Source organism: Elephantulus edwardii, unplaced genomic scaffold (genome assembly GCF_000299155.1).
Source record: "Elephantulus edwardii isolate Elephantulus edwardi_28Jun2011 unplaced genomic scaffold, EleEdw1.0 scaffold00016, whole genome shotgun sequence".
In the NCBI taxonomy this organism is placed as follows: Eukaryota; Metazoa; Chordata; class Mammalia; order Macroscelidea; family Macroscelididae; genus Elephantulus; species Elephantulus edwardii.
The window spans coordinates 12,554,206-12,574,633 of NW_006399766.1; the positions used below are offsets into that span (position 1 = coordinate 12,554,206).

The window sequence follows — 20,428 nt, forward strand, 5'->3', positions numbered from 1 at the left end:
AGCCCCAAATATAATCCACTCTACAACCCTCATTGCATACTCCTACGGTAAAAATAATGCCCTAAAATATAATACTTTTAGACTATTCTCTCTCCCATAGATTTCAATGGCGAAAACTTTTAAAGTACGGTTCTACTCTTAACATATATAAATCAGGATTTACTTGACAGCAATTATTTTCCTAAAAAAAAAGTCATATCCACCAATTCTGTTTCTTCCATCTTAATATTTATTTGCCTCTTCCAAGGAGTCTACAAATTAGACAAGCTTTGTATTCCCTTGCTAGAAACCGACTGCCTTTTACTTCAATAAACTCTTTAAGTATTTCCATAAGTTATGTCTCAACTTGTCCAAAGTAAAATAGTGAGTATACTATACCATTGGCCACCCCGTCTGTAAAGCTCATATTACAAAAATGCACACTCTAGGCAGAATCTGGGAAATACCATCTTCAAAATAAGTGGTGTCATACTGTTAAATTTATTACCACAGAGTCAATTAAAAACAGCACTTGTGAGGTGATTAAAAATAGCATACCAGGTAAAATTGGCTGTCCAGCGATCCCCATGGGTGCCATTCCAAGATTATTCATGGCTGTGGCCCATGCATTTGGGTCAGACATAGGTAGAGTCATTGCAGTAGAGTCCACATTCAGGGTTCTATTACTATCAGCTGAAAAAAATGACAAACAAATAATTGGTGGTGTTATTATTCCGGAATCTACCTATCAGTATGTAAACTCTGGAAAACTCTTTACATTAATGGCCTGCTACAAGTGGTGTATAAGGCCTCAATGTCAAGATTATTTTTTCATAAGGATTAAGCCAATATAGACAAAATAGCAGGAAGTCATAGAATTTGAAAGCAGTTTTACAAGATATTTAGTGTAAGAGTTTTTTAGTGTAAGAGTTTCTTCTTCCCTCCTTTCCTCTCTTTCTTCCTGCCATCACCTTTTCTTCCCCCATGTATACACTCCACAGGAACTTGGATTGATTAAGAGGTTTTCTATTCTTCTCATAGTTTATGTGAATATGATTACTTCAGAAGTTTCATCCAAACCACTCATGCATCCAAACAAACAAAAAATAATTTTAAAAATCGAAGGACTTCTGCAGTTGGCTGTAAAATATGGAAATTACACTTCTGATGCAATTTCATATCTTTGAGGCAGTACCATTGAATACAGCTGGATATATAATCAAGAGACATCAAATTAGCCAGCTGAGTATTTTGGGGGTTGGAGAATGCTGGAGACAAAGCAGACAGGAGTCATAGCCCCTGCACTGAAAAAGTATGCAATTTATTGGAGGAACTGATGATGATGATAATGGTTATTAGTATTACCACCACTATCATCACCTGTACCAGTATTATCATTACTAATTACTGAACACTTACCATATATTTGTTAGGTAAAGCACTTGAGATGCTATTCTCATTTAACTAACTGAACCACCTTACGACAAATAGACTATTTAGACCTCTCTTTAGTAGATGGGAGGTTTAGAAAGGTCACATATATTGTCCATGGTTTTAAAGGACAATATATGTGCCTTTTACTCCCTAAGCTTTACCGTCTCCAATTATACAAATGAGAAACAATGAAGTATTTTGAAGGATGTGGACCAGAAATATTACTTTAGTTTAAGGAAAGAAGTACTACCATGGTCTAAGTGGGAAAGGTTTCACAAGAAGGTGGACTTTCAAAGGATGGAGCTGATTTCAAAAGAACATGCCTTGCGTAGTAGGCAGGAATTGAAGAGGTAAAGAAGAGGGGAAGAGACATTCCAGGATCAGAGATGACATATGTAAAGACACAGAAACAGGCGATTCTAAATGTGCACGCACATACTATACAGCTGGGAGAGATTATATCTAGGCCTACTCATCTAAACACAAAAAAGACCTTTATTTTGAAAAATTTCCCTCTCACTATTGATAGCCACAGGAAAAACTTTCTATGGTTTCCCTCCTACCTTGCAGTGTGGATTCTTGTCAATTACACACCTAAAGGCAACTCTTTTCTAACAGTAGCTAGTTAATGTCCATCATATCCTTCCAACCTGGCAACACCAAGGGTGGTCCACGGCCAGGTTATTTATACACATGTTATTTTATTCATTGATTGCTCAGAACAAGCAAAAGCAAATGTCTAAAAGCACTATTTACTGAAAGATGGTTTTTGTCATTCTTCTATGCTACCAATGCCTCCTCTCCCACAAATCACACTCCCCCCCCCAGCCCCAGAGTGATTGATGGCTGTGAGCATTCATTACTGCTGTCAGAAATCAGATTTCAGAACCCGTGATTTCTCCATCCTTAAGAACTCTAGCCCTCATACTCAGGTTTCAGTGCTCTCTCATAAAGGCATATCATAAGGCTAGAAATAGCCTCCTTGTAAATATTATCGAGAAAACAAACATGGGTGGTCAAATAGCCTCTGCGTCAAGAGTTTATACAGCGATAGAAAGGTCTACCTAGACTCTCAATTCTTAGAGGATATAACTATTTTGGGGAGTGATACAGCCAAAATGAAGTCTGGTTGTACAGTGTTTAATGTACTCTGCTGCCAACCCAAAGGTTGATGGTTCAAACCCACTAGCCACCCCACGGGAGAAACACATTGCAATTTGCTTCTGCAAAGATTTATGGCCTTGGAAACCTTATGGGGAAGTTCTACTCTTGATAGCAACAGGTTTGGATTTTTATAGCTGGAAGAGGAATTCCTGGGTGGAATAAACAGTTAAGTGCTCCACTCTTAATTTAAATGTTGGAGGTTTGAACTCATCCAGTGGTGCCTCAGAAGAAAGGCTTGGTGGTCTACTGCCAAAAGCTCACAACCTTGAAAACTGTATGGAATGCAGTTCTACATACATGGGGTCTCCAGGAGTTGAGACTGACTTGGTGGCAATGAGTTACAGCTCAAAGAGTCACTGTGAGTTGGAATTTACTTGAGAGCAACTGGTTTGATTTACTGACATAGCTCAAAAGGCCTTGAGACATCAGAGTCCACATCCTGCTGTTCTTGAGGGGCAGGAAATACCTAGGTTCACAGACCTTGGGGACCTCAGTGCCAAAATAATTCTACTCGCTTCGTGGTACTGGGAAATGAGAAATTCTCTCAGCGAGAGTTTTGAGAGGAAAGAATATGAGAATTTGCAACGAACTAAGAAAGCCAACTTCGAATTACTTTGAATATTGGAGGGGGGAGACAATTATCTACATTTTCAGATTTTAAAAAAGACTGTGCTGTACTGTTTTCATAAAATATAGTAATTCAAAGTGCCTGTTAAAATGTTGGCAAGTAGAGGTCCTGAGAGGCTTGTTTACATGAAGGATCATGTGTAATTAACATCATTGTTTTGCCACAATGAAGGTGGTTCTTAAGTTCTTAAGAAATTCTGTTCCCACTGCCTGCCTCATCTCCATCCTCTCCCACAACATTCACCTTTACCTGGCAAATTCTACTCATTTTTCTAGGGTCATCTCAAATGACACCTTTTCTGTGAAGATGCCACTTCACTGTAATTAATTACTCCTTATGTGTTCCAATGGCCTTTTATCTAGAATTTTAGTTCCATGTTTCTTAATTCACTTCCTCCTTCTCCCAACCAAATTTATGTTTACATCTTATTGGCAAAACGTCTCTCATACTTTGGGCATGTTTCTAGGAGAGGCTATTTCTTGGGAAGCGACATCGTGCTTAGAAAGGTAGATGGATGACAAAGTAGAGGAAGACGGTCAACAAAACGGACTGCCACAGTGACTGCAGCAACGGGCTCTAGTGTGTTAGAGATTATGAGGATGGCACAGGAAAGGACAGGGTTTAGATCTGTTGTTCACAGGGTCACTATGAGCTGTACTTGACTTGATGGCACCTTGCAAAACATATGCTGAGTCTCTGCTAGAGAATAAGAACAAAACTCATTTAGTCTTCTGGAAGAACACACAATCTAGTGAGAAAGAACACTAACATGCAAACATCCAAATGTAAGTTTTTATAAGTGATATAATAAAACTAGGAGTAATGTGATATGGGAACAGTGTTGTGGCTGTGTGCCGTAGAGTAGGAACGGACTCATAGCTGACCCTCCACAGGGTTTATAGAGGTAGACAGCACGGGAGGAGAAAGCCCATTGTTTTCTCATGGAGTATCTGCTGGATTCCAACTGCTTGCCTTTGGAATTGCAGTGCAGCTTTCTACAACACAATTGTTATGGTTAGGTGCCCAGAATCATGGAGCACTTAATTATGCTCCTGTGAAAGCTGGACCTGGACCCAGAGGCTGTTGTAAAAGAGAGCGAGGGAACACTATGTGCTTTAAAATGAAGAAAGATGTGCATCAAGGTTTCATCCTTTCTCCGTACCTATTCAATCTATATGCAGAATAGACCTTTCAGGAGGCTGGGCTTTATGAAGAAGAATGTGGCATCAGGATCAGAGGAAGACTCATCAATAACCTATGTTACGTAGATGATGCAACCTTGCTTGCTGAATAGGAATTTCACACAATAGGAGTGATTAAATTTGCTGGAATAAGCCTTGTATGCGTGGATAGGGTTGGGGAGCTGGAGGAACATTAGGAAAGCTTTCACCGAGAAAGAATCATTTGAAATGAGTCATTAGAGAGGGTTGGGTACAAGAGCATTACAGGAAGCAGTGACAACTGAGCTTCTATCATTGCAATATAGCTACTGTGTCTCTCTTCTGGTCGCCTTCAAACTCTTTTAGGCGAAACCAAAATCAAACCAAGTGATCCTGACTTGTAGGAACAATACAGGGCAGAACAGAACTGTCCCATAGGATTTCAAACGGTGCAATCATTACCGAAGCAGACTGACTCATCTTTCTCTCGAAGGGCAGTTCCATCCACTAACCTTTAAGTTAGCAACTTGCCCCTGAACCATTTCACCAAGAGGGTTCCTTGAGGTCAAGGACTGGGTTTTGGAGATCTTTGTATCCTCATTACTTAGTTCAGTGTCTGGTATATAGTAGGTATTCAAGAGACATTTAAATGAATGATACAGATACAGAAAATCAACTTAGATTGATTTGGGCACAATAAGCAATCTACATTATGGGCACTCAGATTGATAATTGATCTCCATTTTTCTGAATGATATGTCATCTTAAAAGGGATGGCAGTATTGTTAAACTGATTTTCTCTTCAGGACAACTTAATTTACACACAGAAATTTGCAGAGTGTTACAACCAGAGACAGAGGCACCTAACTAATATTTCAGTTTTATCTCATTAGCGGTAATATTTTTTTTCCATGTAGGCACAGTCACACATATAAGCAAGCTTGTAAAATTTGACTTCAAAGAGAAATTAGGGATGATCATCTCTGTCTGGTAGCAATCTGGATTTCAGAGCTGCCCTAACAAAACAGGCTGGGCTAAACATCTGTTCAGAATCAGTGCAACAAAGTTAAGCCCTAGCCTGATTCACTTTCTAGACTAAAAATGGACACGCAGCAACTTCTTGAAGTGTTTAGTCAAAGTCGTCCCTTGTCACCAAAGGAAGAGCTTGCTCATTTCCCATGATTCCTACAATCACTGTCAGTGGGCAAGGATACTCAAAAGGCAAGTACTAGGAGCTGTCAAACAGGCTTCAGAAAACCTCATGAAGTCTGGAGACCAACATGCCCCGCCATGCTGGTTCTCTAAGGCGGCTTTTGTGACAACTCCTCAAGAGGTTAGAGGTTGCAGTGGTTGTGCTCTCAAGGAAGCCATGGAGCTTTGGAATAAGAGTTCATGAGGATCAAAAGAATAAAGATTTGGACCAGATCCTCCACTTTAGCTCTGCAACTATCAAATTACTGCCATCTGTTTATTTTTGTATTATCTATGCTTCACTGATTAACTAGTCAATTACTGTCAGTTATTTGATCTTGAAGAAAACACACACGTGCATGCACGCGTGCGCACACACACACACACACACACACACTCTGTGATAACACACATGGTGAAGTGAATGATTTCAAATCTTAACTCTTTCAAATTCTTACATCTTTTGAAGTGAAAGGAGGATTGTAACACAATGCCATCTTTCCAACTATATTTAACAAAAAAACCCCTTCCTTCTCTATTCTCTTATAATTCTTACCATCAGATAATCAAGTTTTGCTTTACAATGAAAAGTATTATTTTATTATAGAAAATACATATGACATAGAATTTGCATTTTAACAATTTAAGTGTATAGTCTAGTGGCACTATTATCCCTCTCTCTGTGTCTCTCTCTGTCACACACACACACACACACACACACACACACACAGTGCCACTGTTTGCTTACAAAATTTTTTCATCACTCCAAATAGAAAACTCCATATCAATCAAGCACTGATTTCCCTTCTCCATCCACCAGGTAACCTCTAACCTTTCTGTTCCTGTGAACTCACCTATTCGAGATATTTCATGAGAGGAATCATACAATAAAATCCTCCTATGACTAACATATTCCACTTAGCAGATCATTTACAAGGTTCATTCATGTTGTACCATGTAAAAGACATAATTTGGCATATAATTATCTGTTTGCATTCTTGCTCATATAATGATTCTGTGTTTAACTTATTGAGACATTGGACAATGGCACTACTCTTATTATGAAAAGAAACCCCCCCAAAAAAAGAAAGAAAGAAAGAAAGAAAGAAAAACAACAGCTAGAAATGCAATCATCTGAAACAGTATTTGAAGACACTAAAAGTCACTCACTCAACTCCTCATTGCAGCTGATTCAGAACCACTCTTATCTGACCCTACAACAGGTTTCCAAGGCTGCACATTGCACAGGAGGAGACAGTTTTCGCTTTCTCCTAAGAAGTCACTGGTGGATTTGAACAGTTAGACGTGTGCCCTTTGGGTTAGCAGCATAACTCCTAACAGACTATGTCACCAGGGTTCCCTTATTGTAACTATCTCTCATTGCCATCATGTCAGAACTGACTCACAGCTCACTCTCCAGGGGAGTTTTCAAAAGCTAGAAATTGTATGGAAGGAGACTGCCCATCTTTCTTCCACAGAGAAGCTGGTGGATTTGAACTACACACCTTTGGACTGGCAGTGCAACTTTCTACCAGGCCACCAGACCTCCCTTTATGATAAACAGTCTAGACATATTAATGACACAATGGATCCAACTCTGAAGGAAGAGAATAAAAATATCCATTCATTCATCTGTCTAATTTGATACTCAAAATAACAGCTTAGATTAATAATTACCTTATGCATAGGGCTATAAACAAATTCTCCCATTTATTTTAGTGTTCAAATTTTCTCAGCTTTGGCTATTAGAGCTGTTTTAGTTGGTTCCTTTGTCTCTTTGACATAACATCATCATAGTGCTATTTTTGGATTTTTATTTAGATTCTCAGCTTTCTGGAATTAAAATGTCTCTATGTCCCTTTTGTACATTCCTTGTCCCAGATAAACAATCAATCATTTATCACAGAAATTCTTGTTCCGTTTTACTGGAAAAAAATTATCAGAAACCAAGCTCTTGGAGATAAGTAAGCTTGTTGCTACTGGTGAGTTGTTGCTTCCAGACCTTCTCAGTGGACAGAGCTTGCAAATATATACGTGTATACTGACATTTGTATACAAACATCTATCTATAAATATTCATGTGTTCATATATCAAGTTAAACAGAAGTTCATACTTCATGTTGTTATGTGCCAAAGACTTGACTATGACTCATAGAGACCCTGTGCACGATAGCTCTGAACCCTGCCCTATCCTGAACCAGCCTTACCATCTCTGACACACCTACCCTCATCACCCCAATTACTGTGTCAATCCATCTCATCCAGAGTCTTCCTCTCCAGCAATGTCCCTCCTGGCAACATGCCCAAAGTATTTGAGATGGTGCTTCAACATCCTTGCCTCCAAGGAGCAGCCTCAGGACAGGCCTGTTTGTTCTCTTGGCAGTCTATGGTATGATTAATACTTTTCTCCAGCACCACAATTCAAAGGCATATATTCTTCTGTCATCCTTAGTCAGTGCCCAGCTCTTTGATGCAGAGCAAGTAACTACTGCAAAGACCATGACTTGGATCGGGTGCATCTTCGTCTCTTACTGACAGTGTTGCTCTTCAGTACTCTGGAGAGAATCCTGATAGCAGATTCATACTATGCCAATACTATTTCTCCAATAGTAAACCATAGCACATAGCTTATTGTAGCCTTTTCTCTTGCTCATCTGTAAGTGTAACCTCTGGCTCTCACCCTTGACTTATCTGTTCATTCTCTGTATGCTATGCATGTAGAATTGTTTATGGTGGCTTCACAATTATTAACTCTCTAGCATATTAGTGGTTAGGAGTTGTGCTGCCAACACAAAAGGCACGTGGTTTAAGTCCATCAGCTGTTATTAGTCCATTAGCTGTTAAGATGGGCAATCTCCTCCCATGCAATTTACTGCCTCTAAAAACCCCAACTATGAGTTGGTTCCAACTTGACAGTACTTACCTACAACAATAACACCCTATGAGAGAAGGATAATTGTTGCTTTGAGTGGTGATGTTACAGAAGAGTACTCAATATCCCACAGATCACTGAAAAAGCAAACATTTTGTCTTGGAGAAGTGCAACCAGAGTGCTCCTTAGAGGCAAGGGTGTTGGAACTTCATCCTCCATACTCTGAGCATGTTGTCAGGATGAGTGAGTCCTTGGAAAAAGACATCAAGCTTGGAAAGGAGGAGGGTCAGTAAAAGAGTAAGACCCTCAATAGAATGGATCAACGCAGTGACCTTAACAATGGGCTTGAGTATCAGAGATGGTAAGGATGGCCCAAATAGGGCAAGGTCAGATTCCTTATTATTATAAAGTTACTATGAGTTGTAGTTGACTCAAAGATACCTAACAACCACCCCACAACAAACAACTTTATCAATTAGAGCATCTATGTACAGGACTGTTATGTCTTTAGAGCCAAGGTCTCATTTCCAAAATTACTGAAGATGGAATCTATTTCTTCTCTTGAGAATTTAACTTCGTTAAATCTATTAAATAAATGTCCTTGTAGCAGTCATATCCATACCACGAGTCTGTGTGATTAGCACACTGTGATGCTGCAGAAGATCTCTTCAAAGTATTAAAAAGCAAAGGTGTCACTTTAAGGATTAAGGTACATTTGACCCAAGCCATGGCATTTTTCAATTAATTCATATGCACATAACAACAACAACAACAACATGTGAAATCTAGACAGGGAATACATTTCTCAAACCTGCTAGCTCTTTCAGGGCAGGAAATATATTAAACTTCATTTACTTTTGTATAATCTACAGTGCCTTATTAAAAATAAGTGCCAATAAATTTGCTTTTAAATAAGTGAATTCTTTAAGAACTCAGCAACAATACAAAGTGGAGCTTACCTGCACTGCCCACTTTGCAGATCTGTAGGTGAATAATGAACATTGATGGTGCAGTGGCTACGTTCTTAGTTGCTAATGGAAAGGTTTGAACCATGGGAGAAGGATGTCAGTTTGCTTCCATAAAGCTTAGAGTCCTGGGTTCTGTAAGACAATTCTACTTTGTTCTACAAATTTGCTATGAGTTGGAATATATTCCATGGCAGTTGTTGTTGAGTAACGGTGAGTCAGAGCTGACTCATAGCTGACCCTCCAAAGGGTTTTCAGGGGCAGCAAATCACATGGAAGGAGACTGCTCGTCTTTCTCCCACAACACAGCTGGTGGCTTCAAACTGTGTGTCTTTGGATTTGTAGCACAATTTCTTAACACTTGGCCACCACCAGAGCTCCCCTGTAGGACAGGCTTAAAAATCTTTTTGCATTGTGTGGTCTTGAACCATAGACTACACTTTTTAGTCATTTTAGTGTTCCAAAGCTGGGTGGAACATCCAGGGCAGAAATATGGCAAGTGTGGTGTTAATGATAGCAATTATCATAAGATGAGTAACAGTTAACATTTATACAATGCTTACTATATATAAGACCTTGTTCTAGGCACTTTATGTACACTAATTTAAAACTCACAACAATCCTATGATGTAGCGACTCTCATTATTACAATTTTCCTGGTGAGGCAAGAGGAACACAAAGGTTAAGTAATCTGTCCAAGGTCATACCACTATCTTGCTGTGGACCAAGGACTCAAACTCAGGTAATGTGACTCCAAAATCCAGGCTTTTAACCACTTTGCTATATTAAACCAGAGGAGTCATAAAGTTATATTATATCTGAGCTGGAAGGTTATAGAACTCATTATACAGCTGGGTGCTCCTCATGTCCTCCAAACTGGGGCTGGGCTTGTGTCCCAGGAGAAATATGGCAATGCACGGGGATATTTCTACTTAGCATAATTGGAGGAGAGGTCGCTACTAGCATCTAGTGGGAAGAGGTCAGAGACGCTGTTAAGCATTCATGTTGTTGTTACTGTGTACTGTCAAGTTGGAACTGACCCATAGCTGACCCTCTGGTGGGTTTTCAGAGGCAGTTAATTGCACAGAGAAAATTGCCCATGCTTCTCCTGCAGAGCAGCTGGTAAATTTGAACCATGTGTCTTTGGGATGACAGCACTGCTTTTTGCCACTAGACCACCAGTGCTCCCTCTTAATCATTCATTGTTGTTATAGACAACTGAGTCAAAACTCACTCATAGTCGACCTTCCAGTGGATTTTCAGAAGCAGTAAACTTCATGGCAGGAGACTGCCTGTCTTTCTCCTGCAGAGCATCTGGTCTCAAATGTTAACAAGTGTGAAGACTGAGAAGCATTGCTCTACTGTACCATTTTAGTATCTTCTTCCTAACGGATGTCTAATATTTCCACTAGTAAGAAGTATTATCTTCACCACCATTCTTCCATCTCTAATGAGAGTATCCAGTCCTAACATACATAATTTATATCCATATCTCCTTTCCTCATGCCCTTTTGAGATTGGTAACAATTTCGGTATACTCAGTTCAACAATCAACACCCTAGGCACCAGCAGTCAGGAAATCAAAAGATGAATTGCACCGGGAAAATCTGCTGTCAGGGACATCTCCAGAGTACTGGAAAAGCAGCGCTTTTCAGTCTAGAGACAAAGGTGAGACTGATCTAGATCATAGTCTTTGCAATTATTTGCTATGCATCGGAGAGCTGGATAATGAATAAGGATGATAGACGATGGTGAATAACCATTCACATAATAGAACTACACAGCATTCAGGAACAAAGATTTCAAAAGTTACTACATAACTTTGTAGGGACTAGAGTGCATTATGCTAAATGAACAACTCAGTCCCATACGGACAAATACTGTACAAGATAATTATTGTAGAAATAGAAAGATGACTAGTAAAATGGGTGTGAGGATCCAAGGAGGGGAGGATAGTAGGGGGTAATAATCATGGGGTTGCACAATTTGATGGGTAGAGGGAAGGTTATGTAAAGGAAATGGGAAAGATCCAGTGTGAAAAACAATGTATACGAACGCTGTAAGCAAACCTGTATAAAATAAATACTTATTTTTTTAAAAAAAACAAGGATGATAGAAGAAGAATCTATGCCTTTGAGTTGTGCTGCTGGAGAAGAGTCTTGAATATGTCATGGATGAATACACATGCCAAGAAAACAAATAGGTCTGACTTGGAGAGAGTAAAACCAATAGAGGATGAAGCTCTATTTCACATACTATGCGCATGTGGCCAGGAGGGACCAGTCTTTGGAGGACATCATGCTTAGCAGGGTGGAGGGCTGGAACAAGAGAAGAAGACCCAGGATGAGATGGATTGACACAGTAACTGAGAGAATGGCAGTAGGTGTGTTAGAGACAGTGACAGTCTCAGGATAGAGTAGGGTTCAGAGCTATTAGACATAGGGTTGCCATGAGTCTCAGTCGGCTCAACAGTAAATAAAAACAACGTCCTGTGATATAAGACTCTTCTGATCAAAACCTCTGGGAACCTATTTGTATTTTTAGCCAGTTTCCTGCTATATACCATACCCAAGAGATTCCATGTTTACATACTGATGATATAAGAAAACCACAATTATAAACACACACACATTTTGGGAGCAATGAATTTGTGAAAGGGGTGATAATTTTCACAACAATGTGAGTCTTCATGTGAAAAAAGGAATTATATAGGGCTGGAGAACTGAGTGCAATTAAAGTTAGTAAAATCAATGTACATGTAGTAATCATATCATGTCACTTTCCTGTTTGGTGTCCTTGCTTCAAAAGACCTCTCTGTAATATTACAACAAAGGTGTCACTTTGAGGACTAAATATACTTAACTCAAGCCACAGCATTATCAATTGTTTTATATGTATGTGAAAGCTGTACAATGAATAAATAAAGGAGCCTGAAGAAGAATTGAGACCTTGAAGTATGGGTTCGTAAAGAAGATTCAATACACCATGGAATACCAGAAGAATGAACACATGTGTATTTAGAGGACAGCCAGACTGCACCTGAGAAGCAAGGATAGCAAGGCCTTGTCCCATATATTTGGGCATGTTATTAGAGAAAGACTAGTTAGTCCCTGGAGGAAGATACCATGATTAGGTCAAGCAAAGGGTCAGCGGAAAAGAGGAAGGCCCACAATGACACCAACTGGCATGTTGTTATGTGCTGCCAAGATGTCTGCAACTCATAGCGACCCTATGTACAACAGCCCTGAACCCTGCTCTATCGTGTGCCAACCTCACTGTCTACGACGCACCTACCTTCATTACCCCAGTCACTGTATCAAGCCATGTCATCGAAGGTCTCCCTCTCTTTCTCTCACCCTCCACTCTTCCAAGCATAGTGACTGCCAATGATGGGAATATAGCAATGATTGTGAGGATAGTGGAGGGCCAAGCACTGTTAAGTTCTGTTGTCATAGTGCCACTAGGACATATGGTCACTATATATTAGAAGCTACTTGATAGCATCTAACAACAATAGCAATAAGTAGTCTTATTTGTTATCTTGGTTCCTTGAGGGCTTGCCAGGGATTCCAGGTCCCATGGAAGGAAGATGGCATACCATATAGGGACTGGTCCTGGGAATAATACTAGACATACAGTAACAAAAGGACAAAAGGAAGTTCTGAAAATGTTAGCACAAAACCTAGAAAACAACTCCAACTCTGAGCACGTCACACAAGACTTTGCATACAGCAGATACTAAAGAAGCATTTGCTGTGAAAGGTTAAGGCATAAGGGCAAGGTTGTGTGTCCTAGCTCTGAATAGCATGCTGCTTTGCGTTCTCTAGCTAAGAGAAAGAAAACAAGTGGTATAAATCATGCTTTGGGCCTGCCATTAAGCCTAAGGCTCAAGGTTTTATTTCCTGCTTGGTATTTATTTCTCATGAAGCAATATATTGTGCATTGCAGGTGTTATTTCGAATTGCTCTTCATTTTCTTTGAAAATTAACAATCCGTCATTGTTTGTGAATAATGTGCTGAGACCCTGGGTCCAGCGCCTGTTCTCTTCCCATCACAGACGTCACCAGCAGTGACGCCACAACTTGCATCATGGTAATGCAAGGTGAGGGACCTGGCAGGCATTTTTCTAAGACAAGATTCACAGATGATTTAAGACAGATGACGCTATTAAGACAAGCAGGCACTTTACCTGCTCATGAATGTTACCAGGGATAGATCAAAGAGACATTCAAGGGAATCAGGATGTTGTAATATATTCGTCCGTGGGGAAGGGAAGGGAAAGAAAGAGAAAAGGAAGAAAGGGAAACAAAGGAAAAGGGAGGGAGCAAAGAGTCCTAAAGTTCTTGTGACTATGGTGCAGGAGACGAGCAAGGTCTTAGCTTCATTCTCAAAGTATGCAAATGAAAAACGAAGGTAGAAGAGGTTTTCACAAACCAAACTGAATTCTGAGAGAGCCACTGTTATTCTAGTGTAGAAGCAGGAAGATCCCTGAGACAGCCACCTCTTTATTGGAGCAGTTAAAAGGCTTTCAATTAGATTTTCAATTAAATGTCAATATTTTCAATTAGTTCTGTAAGCAGCAGCTAGGAGTTCCAGTGACGCAATGGTTAAGTGCTCAGCTGCTATCTGAAAGAGCTATCTGAAGACAAGACCTGGTGATCTGTTCTCATGCAAAGACTGTAGCCTACACAACCCTGTGGGACAGTTCTATTCTGTCATATGGAGTCACTATGAGTCAGAATCAACTCAGTGACACTGAACAAGAGCAACCTTAGAAGCTAGAATCAGCCCTTTAGAAAGCAGGTATGGGGGTGAGGAGTGTAGTGGGGAAGAACAAAGCTCGGGTTTGGGAAGGAACCTCTCTCTTTATGAAACTCAAAAGCATGGAACTCACTACATTCAACCAGGAGCTGAAGACAGACCCTGGAGCCATTAAAATCTAAAATGAAATCTTGGGTTCTGCAAACCTTTTAGCCTACAACTCACCTACAACTGAGGACATTGATAGCTATCTTTCAGGTACTGTGGATAATGAAGATAATGATAGCTAGTGGTTTTAAACTACTTCATACATGTTATTTTGTCCTGTTGTATATAGGGTCACAATGAGTCAGAACAGACTCTATGGCACCTACAAACAGCAACAACAAGTGCCAAAGCCAATCTTAGTGCTTTGTTGTTGTTATTGATGTAGAATTGCCCCACAGGGTTTTCTTGGCTGTTATTTTATGAGAGCAGATCAGCAGGTCTTTCTCCTGTTGAGCCACTGAGTGGTTCTGAACTGCTAACCTTTCTGTTAGCAGCCTAGCTCTCAACTGTTATATCAGCAGAGCATTACATGCATTATATAATCAAATTCTCACAGGCACTCGATGATAAGTTGTTAAGTGCTGTCCAGTTAGCTCCAACTCATAACAAGCCTATGTATAAGAGAATGAAGCCCTGCCTGATCCTGTGCCATCCATACAATTGATGCTGTGCTTGCGCATTGTTGCTGTCACTGTGTCAATCCATCCCCTTGAAGGTCCTCTTTGTCATTCACCCTCTGCTTTTTCTAAGCATGATATCCTTTTCCAGGAACCGGCCCCTCGTCACATGCTCACAATATGTGAGATGCAGTTTCACCACCCTTGCCTTTACGGAGCACTCTGCACTTCCTTCAAGACAGATTTATTTGTTCTTTTGGCAGTCATATTCATTATAACTGTTCATTTTAAAGACAATGAAAATGAGGCATAAGAAGCTAGGAAATGCCCCAGTGGTATAGTGTAGTCAGTGTTGGAGTTGCAACTGAGGCACTTTGAACTAAACATTATTACTGCATTCTAAAGAATGCTACCATGAAGGAGCACCCTGGTTGCACTTCTGCCAAGACAGACTGGATTGTTCTTTTGACAGTCAAGACAGTGAGACTGGCACAGGATAGAGTAGGGTTTAGGGTCTCTATGAGTAACAGGCGTCTCAGCTGCACACAACAACAAGTGTATGCTCCTTAGAGGCAAGGATGGTGACATTTCATTTCACATTCTTTGGGCATGTTGACAGGTGAAGAAGGGCGGCATGTCAGTGAAGGAGGGGAAGAGCCTCAACAAGATGGACTGGCAGAGTGACTAGCACAGTGGGCTTGAGCCTGGAGGAGACCATGACGATGGTACAGGAGAGGGCAAGGTTCTGATCTATTGTTCACACGATCAACATGAGTCATAGCGGACTTGATGACACCTACCACCACCACCTACAAAAAAGAATGCGGAGCCCAATATTTGGCAGGCAGCGAGTATTCAGCCATGATTTTAATTTCTCTTCATTTATCTTAGGGAACCCTGGTGATGCAGTGCAAAGAGTGATGGGCTACAAATAAAAAGGCTGGTGGTCTGAATCCACCCACCAGTCACTCAGTGGGAGAAAGATGAGGAGGCTTTTCCAGTAAAAATTTTAGTCTCACAAACCTGATGAAGGGATGCCATGAGTAGGAATTGACTGGGTGGTAGTGGGTGGGTTCCTATCTTAAGATGGTCTGATGATGCAGTGGTCAAAGCGTTCAGTTTCTAATGTCAGTGATTTGAACTCATCAGTGATTCTGCAGGAGAAAGATGTCTGCTTCAGTAAAGATTCAGAGTGTCAGAAATCCAAATCTGATAGGAAGTTCTACTCTGTTCTACAGAGTCCCCATGAGTCAGAATCAACTGAAGGGCAGTGGCTTTGTTTTATTTCCTCTATTATTGTAAGGACCCCTGGTGGCACAGCACATAACTGAAAGGTCATTCCCTTGAGCCCAACAAGCTGCTCTGTAGGAGAAGTATGCAAAAGTCTGTTTCTGTAAAGACTTACAGTCTTGGAAACTCTATGGGATAGTTCTACCGTGTCCTACAATGCTGAGTTGGTTTAGTGCTTTGGTGTCTATCTTCAGGAGTTCTTGGGGGTGCAAATAGCTAAGCACTCAACTACTAAACAAAGAGTTGGTAGTCTGAACCCTTTTGGTGACGTGCTTCTTGATGCTCTGAACATAGGAGGTCACCAAGCACTGGGATCCATGGAGGGAAACTGTTTGTTTGTTTGTTTGTTTTCTCTTTTACCTTTCTCTTATTGTTTAAAAAAAGTTTATTATTTCAATGTAGCTTCCGCCCTTTACACACACACACACACACACACACACTTACTTTCCCTTCATTAACATTATATTTCATACAATCTTTCCCATACATTGTTTTATAAAATTAATCACCATTTGACTATATTTGACTATGCCCTGTCTTTTCAAGTTACCACCAGATCTTTCCCAATTCCTTTACCCCTTCCCTCCACCCACCAAATTGTGTGACTCTGTGATTTCCCCTTTACTCATCCTCAACCCTCTGGAATTCCATACACACTTTACTAGGTTTTTTCCTGATTAAGAAAGAAACCATTCACTTGCCCTGTTGGGGGTGGTTGCAGTCTCTCTCACACTTCCCAGAGCTGGAGCTCTGGGCTCTTTTTTTATTTCAGGGTGGGCTGGTATAGCCTGAAGAATCTCTGGAAAATTCCTAGCTACTTAGAGGGCTTTGGCTGAATGTTAGCCTTGAAATCCTGAAGACCATACTGGGGCTGGATTCAGAGGTTCCCATTAGACTCAGACATGAGACTGCACATCCTTACTCAGGAAATGCAGTGGCTGGATTGCCCTGGAGAGGCCATCTTGGGTGGTCCACAATTTTCCTATTGCTTCTTGGTCTTCTGAGATACCAGAGGATAAATATTCCCCTGATGGAGGGTGATTGTGACCCCTTACTCTTTAGGGTTAAATTCTTACATCTATTCCACATTTCCTGACCCAATCTTTAGGTAAAGAACAGCAAAAAGCATAAAGGAGTTTCACAAATACACTAATTGCAGCTCCTCTAGCACCTTCACTAATAGAATAGTGAATCACTCATTTCTTTGCCTGGTTTTGAAAGAAACATTACTATTACTGCCAGGGCCCAAATGTTGTAGCTACTGGTTTTCAACTAGAAATACTAATATTTAATAAATTGAGTAGTTGCATTTCAGGTATTTAGCTTGCTCTTTAAACTAATGGGGAAGGGGAAGGGTAGAGAAAGAAGAAACAAATTTTATGACCCCAAGGCTCAAAATCTATGCATTGCTGAAGTGAGATGGATAAGAGGGATTTGGCAACTTAAATTCTATGCTGCTGGAAGTCTGGCAAGATTCCCTGGACAGGGAAATTAAAAAAAACCAGCTCTGAGGTTAATCTACAAATTCTTTTGCTTTAGCCTCTGTTGCTGAAAATCTTTCCTATATGTTTCCATCCACTTTCTTGCCATAGGAGAAAGAGTACAACAAAGAGAAGCGTACAGAATATGTTAGATTTAGGGTTAGCAACTGTAGTTTGGATACTTGTTGTTTATAGCCCCACAACTGTGTTTCTCCAAATGTGCTCCAACCCAGGCACATGGGGTCTCCCTAGGGGGCTCCACTGAAGAGGTTTCTATTCTGACCGGAGCTGAGGAATCAACAACAAATATTCTACTCATTACTTCTTGCATTCAAGTATATTCTGATTCACAGAATATAGGACAGAATAGAACTGACTCATGGAAAAGCCTTGTCAAAGGCCGTAAGCTTTACGCAAGCTGAATGCTACATCTGTCTCCCATGAAGGAGCTGATGTGTTCCAACTGCCAACCTTTCGTTTAGCAGCCAAACAACTCTAACCACCATGTCACCAGAGCTCCTTAACAAGCACCCTGTGTTGTTGCTGTGTACCAGCAAGTCGGAGCTGACCCATAGATGGCCCTCCAGGGGGTTTTCTGAGGCAATAAAGCAGACTGCTCCTTTCTCCCGTGGAGCAGCTGGTGAATTTGAGCCGTGCTGGCAGTCCAACTCCATAACACTTAGCCACCAGTGCACCCCTTAACAAATACCCTAGGTATCTCTTAAAAAAAATTATTTTATTTAATGTGAGTGAAGGTTCACAAATCCTAGTGGTTTCCCCTATTCATAGATATTTTATATTCACAGTTCAACATAGTTCATCTGAGATTAGCTTATGCCACCCAGCATAATTTATTCTAGATTAATCCATGTTGTGCAGTACTACACAAATTCCTGACTGTTTTACAGTGGTGCATAATACTCCATTGTTGGAATGTACCATAGTTTCTTTAGCTGCCCATAGACACTTGGGTTGTTTCCAACATTTTGCTCTTGTTACCCTAAATATGCTTACTTCAAGCCATTCTAGTTACTTGTTGAAAGCTGGGCAATGAATAAGGATGAGAGAAGAATTATTGCTGCCTTTGAGTTGTGTTGGAGAAGAGTATTGAATATCCCACGGACTGTCTTAAGAAGAAACTTGTCTTTCTTGGAGGAAGTGCAACCACGGTGTTCCTTAGAGACAAGCATGGTGAAGCTTCACCTCACGTACTTTAGTCATGTTGTCAGTAAGGCCAGTCCTTGGAAAAAGACGTCAAGCTTGGTAAGGCGGAGGGTCAGCAAAAGAGAAGAAGACCCTCAGTAAGATGGACTGACACAGAGATTGTAACAATGAGCTTGGGTATAGTGGAGATGATGCGGCTGGCAATGCTCACATCCGTTGTTCATGGGGTCATTGTGAGTCACTGTCATACTCAATGGCACCTAACACTAACAACAGGTATGCTTATGATAAATTTGAGAACTACAGCACTTCCATTTTCTAGACTGTTAATAAGCCTGTTCCCACTCCTGTTGTCACAACTACATAGAGTTGGGACAGCAACACAAGTTGTCAGTATATATTAGCTGTGTCTAAATCAGTGGGTGAGGTCACTGCAAGGCTTCGAGATAAATTCTGAATATTTACAGATTTCTGAAATCCATGTACAAAGTGGTGGTAGCAAGGTGACACCGAAAAATGATACTAGCAGCAATGGTGGCAACAAGAAGGCCAGTACTGTGGGAGGAGTGGCAACCAAGGAGTAGTGTCACTAGGCTTGGTGTCACTTATCACCCAGTGCAGTAATTCCTTACTACCAGCAATCTCCATCACCTATCAGTGAGGGTGTGGGCAGGTGGGCTATGATGGCCACCGCGGGGTGGAGGAGGGTGTTTCCCTTGACTAAAGGGGTGAGGAGGCACAGTGTTGAGGTACAGGACACAGGCGTTGGAACCAGGAGAGCTGGAGCCACTCAATGCTGTGCTTAGCTCTGTGCAGTGGAGAAGGGGGTAGGAAGCAGACAGTGGCCAGACCACTCTGCTTACTTAGAGTGGGTTTTCACTAGCCCCCCCCAGAGGGAGACACTATGAGTCACTGAGTAACTCCAACCCTAGTGACACCACTGCTGGCCATGACCGCTATAAACAAGACAGGTGCTGAAATCTCCGAACAATGGGGATTTTGGCTCAAGAACTAGCTGTCTCAGCAGGGCCATCCTCAAATACAAGGGCAGTGCTATATATACACATACAGGTGGGGATGGCGGTGACCAATGGCTGCGTTTCAGGCCAACAACTCTGGTCCCTTTCTAGTTTCTTTACCTCTACAGGCAACCTAACTTGAGTTTTCAGACTCCACATGAATCTGACATACAATCAGGAAACAAGACCCTTTATAATTTCACAGTGTCTTATCTCCTTTCATATTTTAAAATGATGATTTTTTAAAAAAAATAGATAATTCAGCACACTTTCATCAAATACTATACCTTTCGCTGTATTTAAACATAATATTTTCAACTCTTAATGCTGTTTGACTTTGGATGTAGGAACAATGGGGGTATGACAATGGTTAAAATCAATATTTTTAGATTATGTAGATTCAACTGCTGCAGCTTCCAGGCTTCTCTGGTCCAGCTCCCTGGCATGGTGTGGGAATACTAATCTTGCTCCACCCTTTATAAGCTGTGTGACTCCAGGCAAGTGGCTTAACATCTCTGAGCTTCTTTTTCCATACATGGAAAATGAAGATAATAATCATACTTACCTCAGGGCTGTGGTGTAGATTAGATAATATGTGGAAAAGACTTCATTATAGTTCAGTAAGTGGTAGGAGAATACTGTTGTTGTTATGTGC

At 40.8% G+C, this 20,428-nt stretch overlaps 1 protein-coding gene across 1 annotated transcript in view; it reads right to left on the reverse strand.

The window, feature by feature from the left end:
• The window catches only part of ENOX2 (ecto-NOX disulfide-thiol exchanger 2), a 210,546-nt gene that overhangs the window by 108,689 nt on the left and 81,429 nt on the right, over positions 1-20,428 (reverse strand). Inside the window, exon 2 of the mRNA XM_006881795.1 lies at positions 538-672. Coding sequence (XP_006881857.1) covers positions 538-634 — 97 coding nt within the window. The 5' untranslated portion in view covers positions 635-672. The remainder of the gene's footprint in view (positions 1-537; positions 673-20,428) is intronic.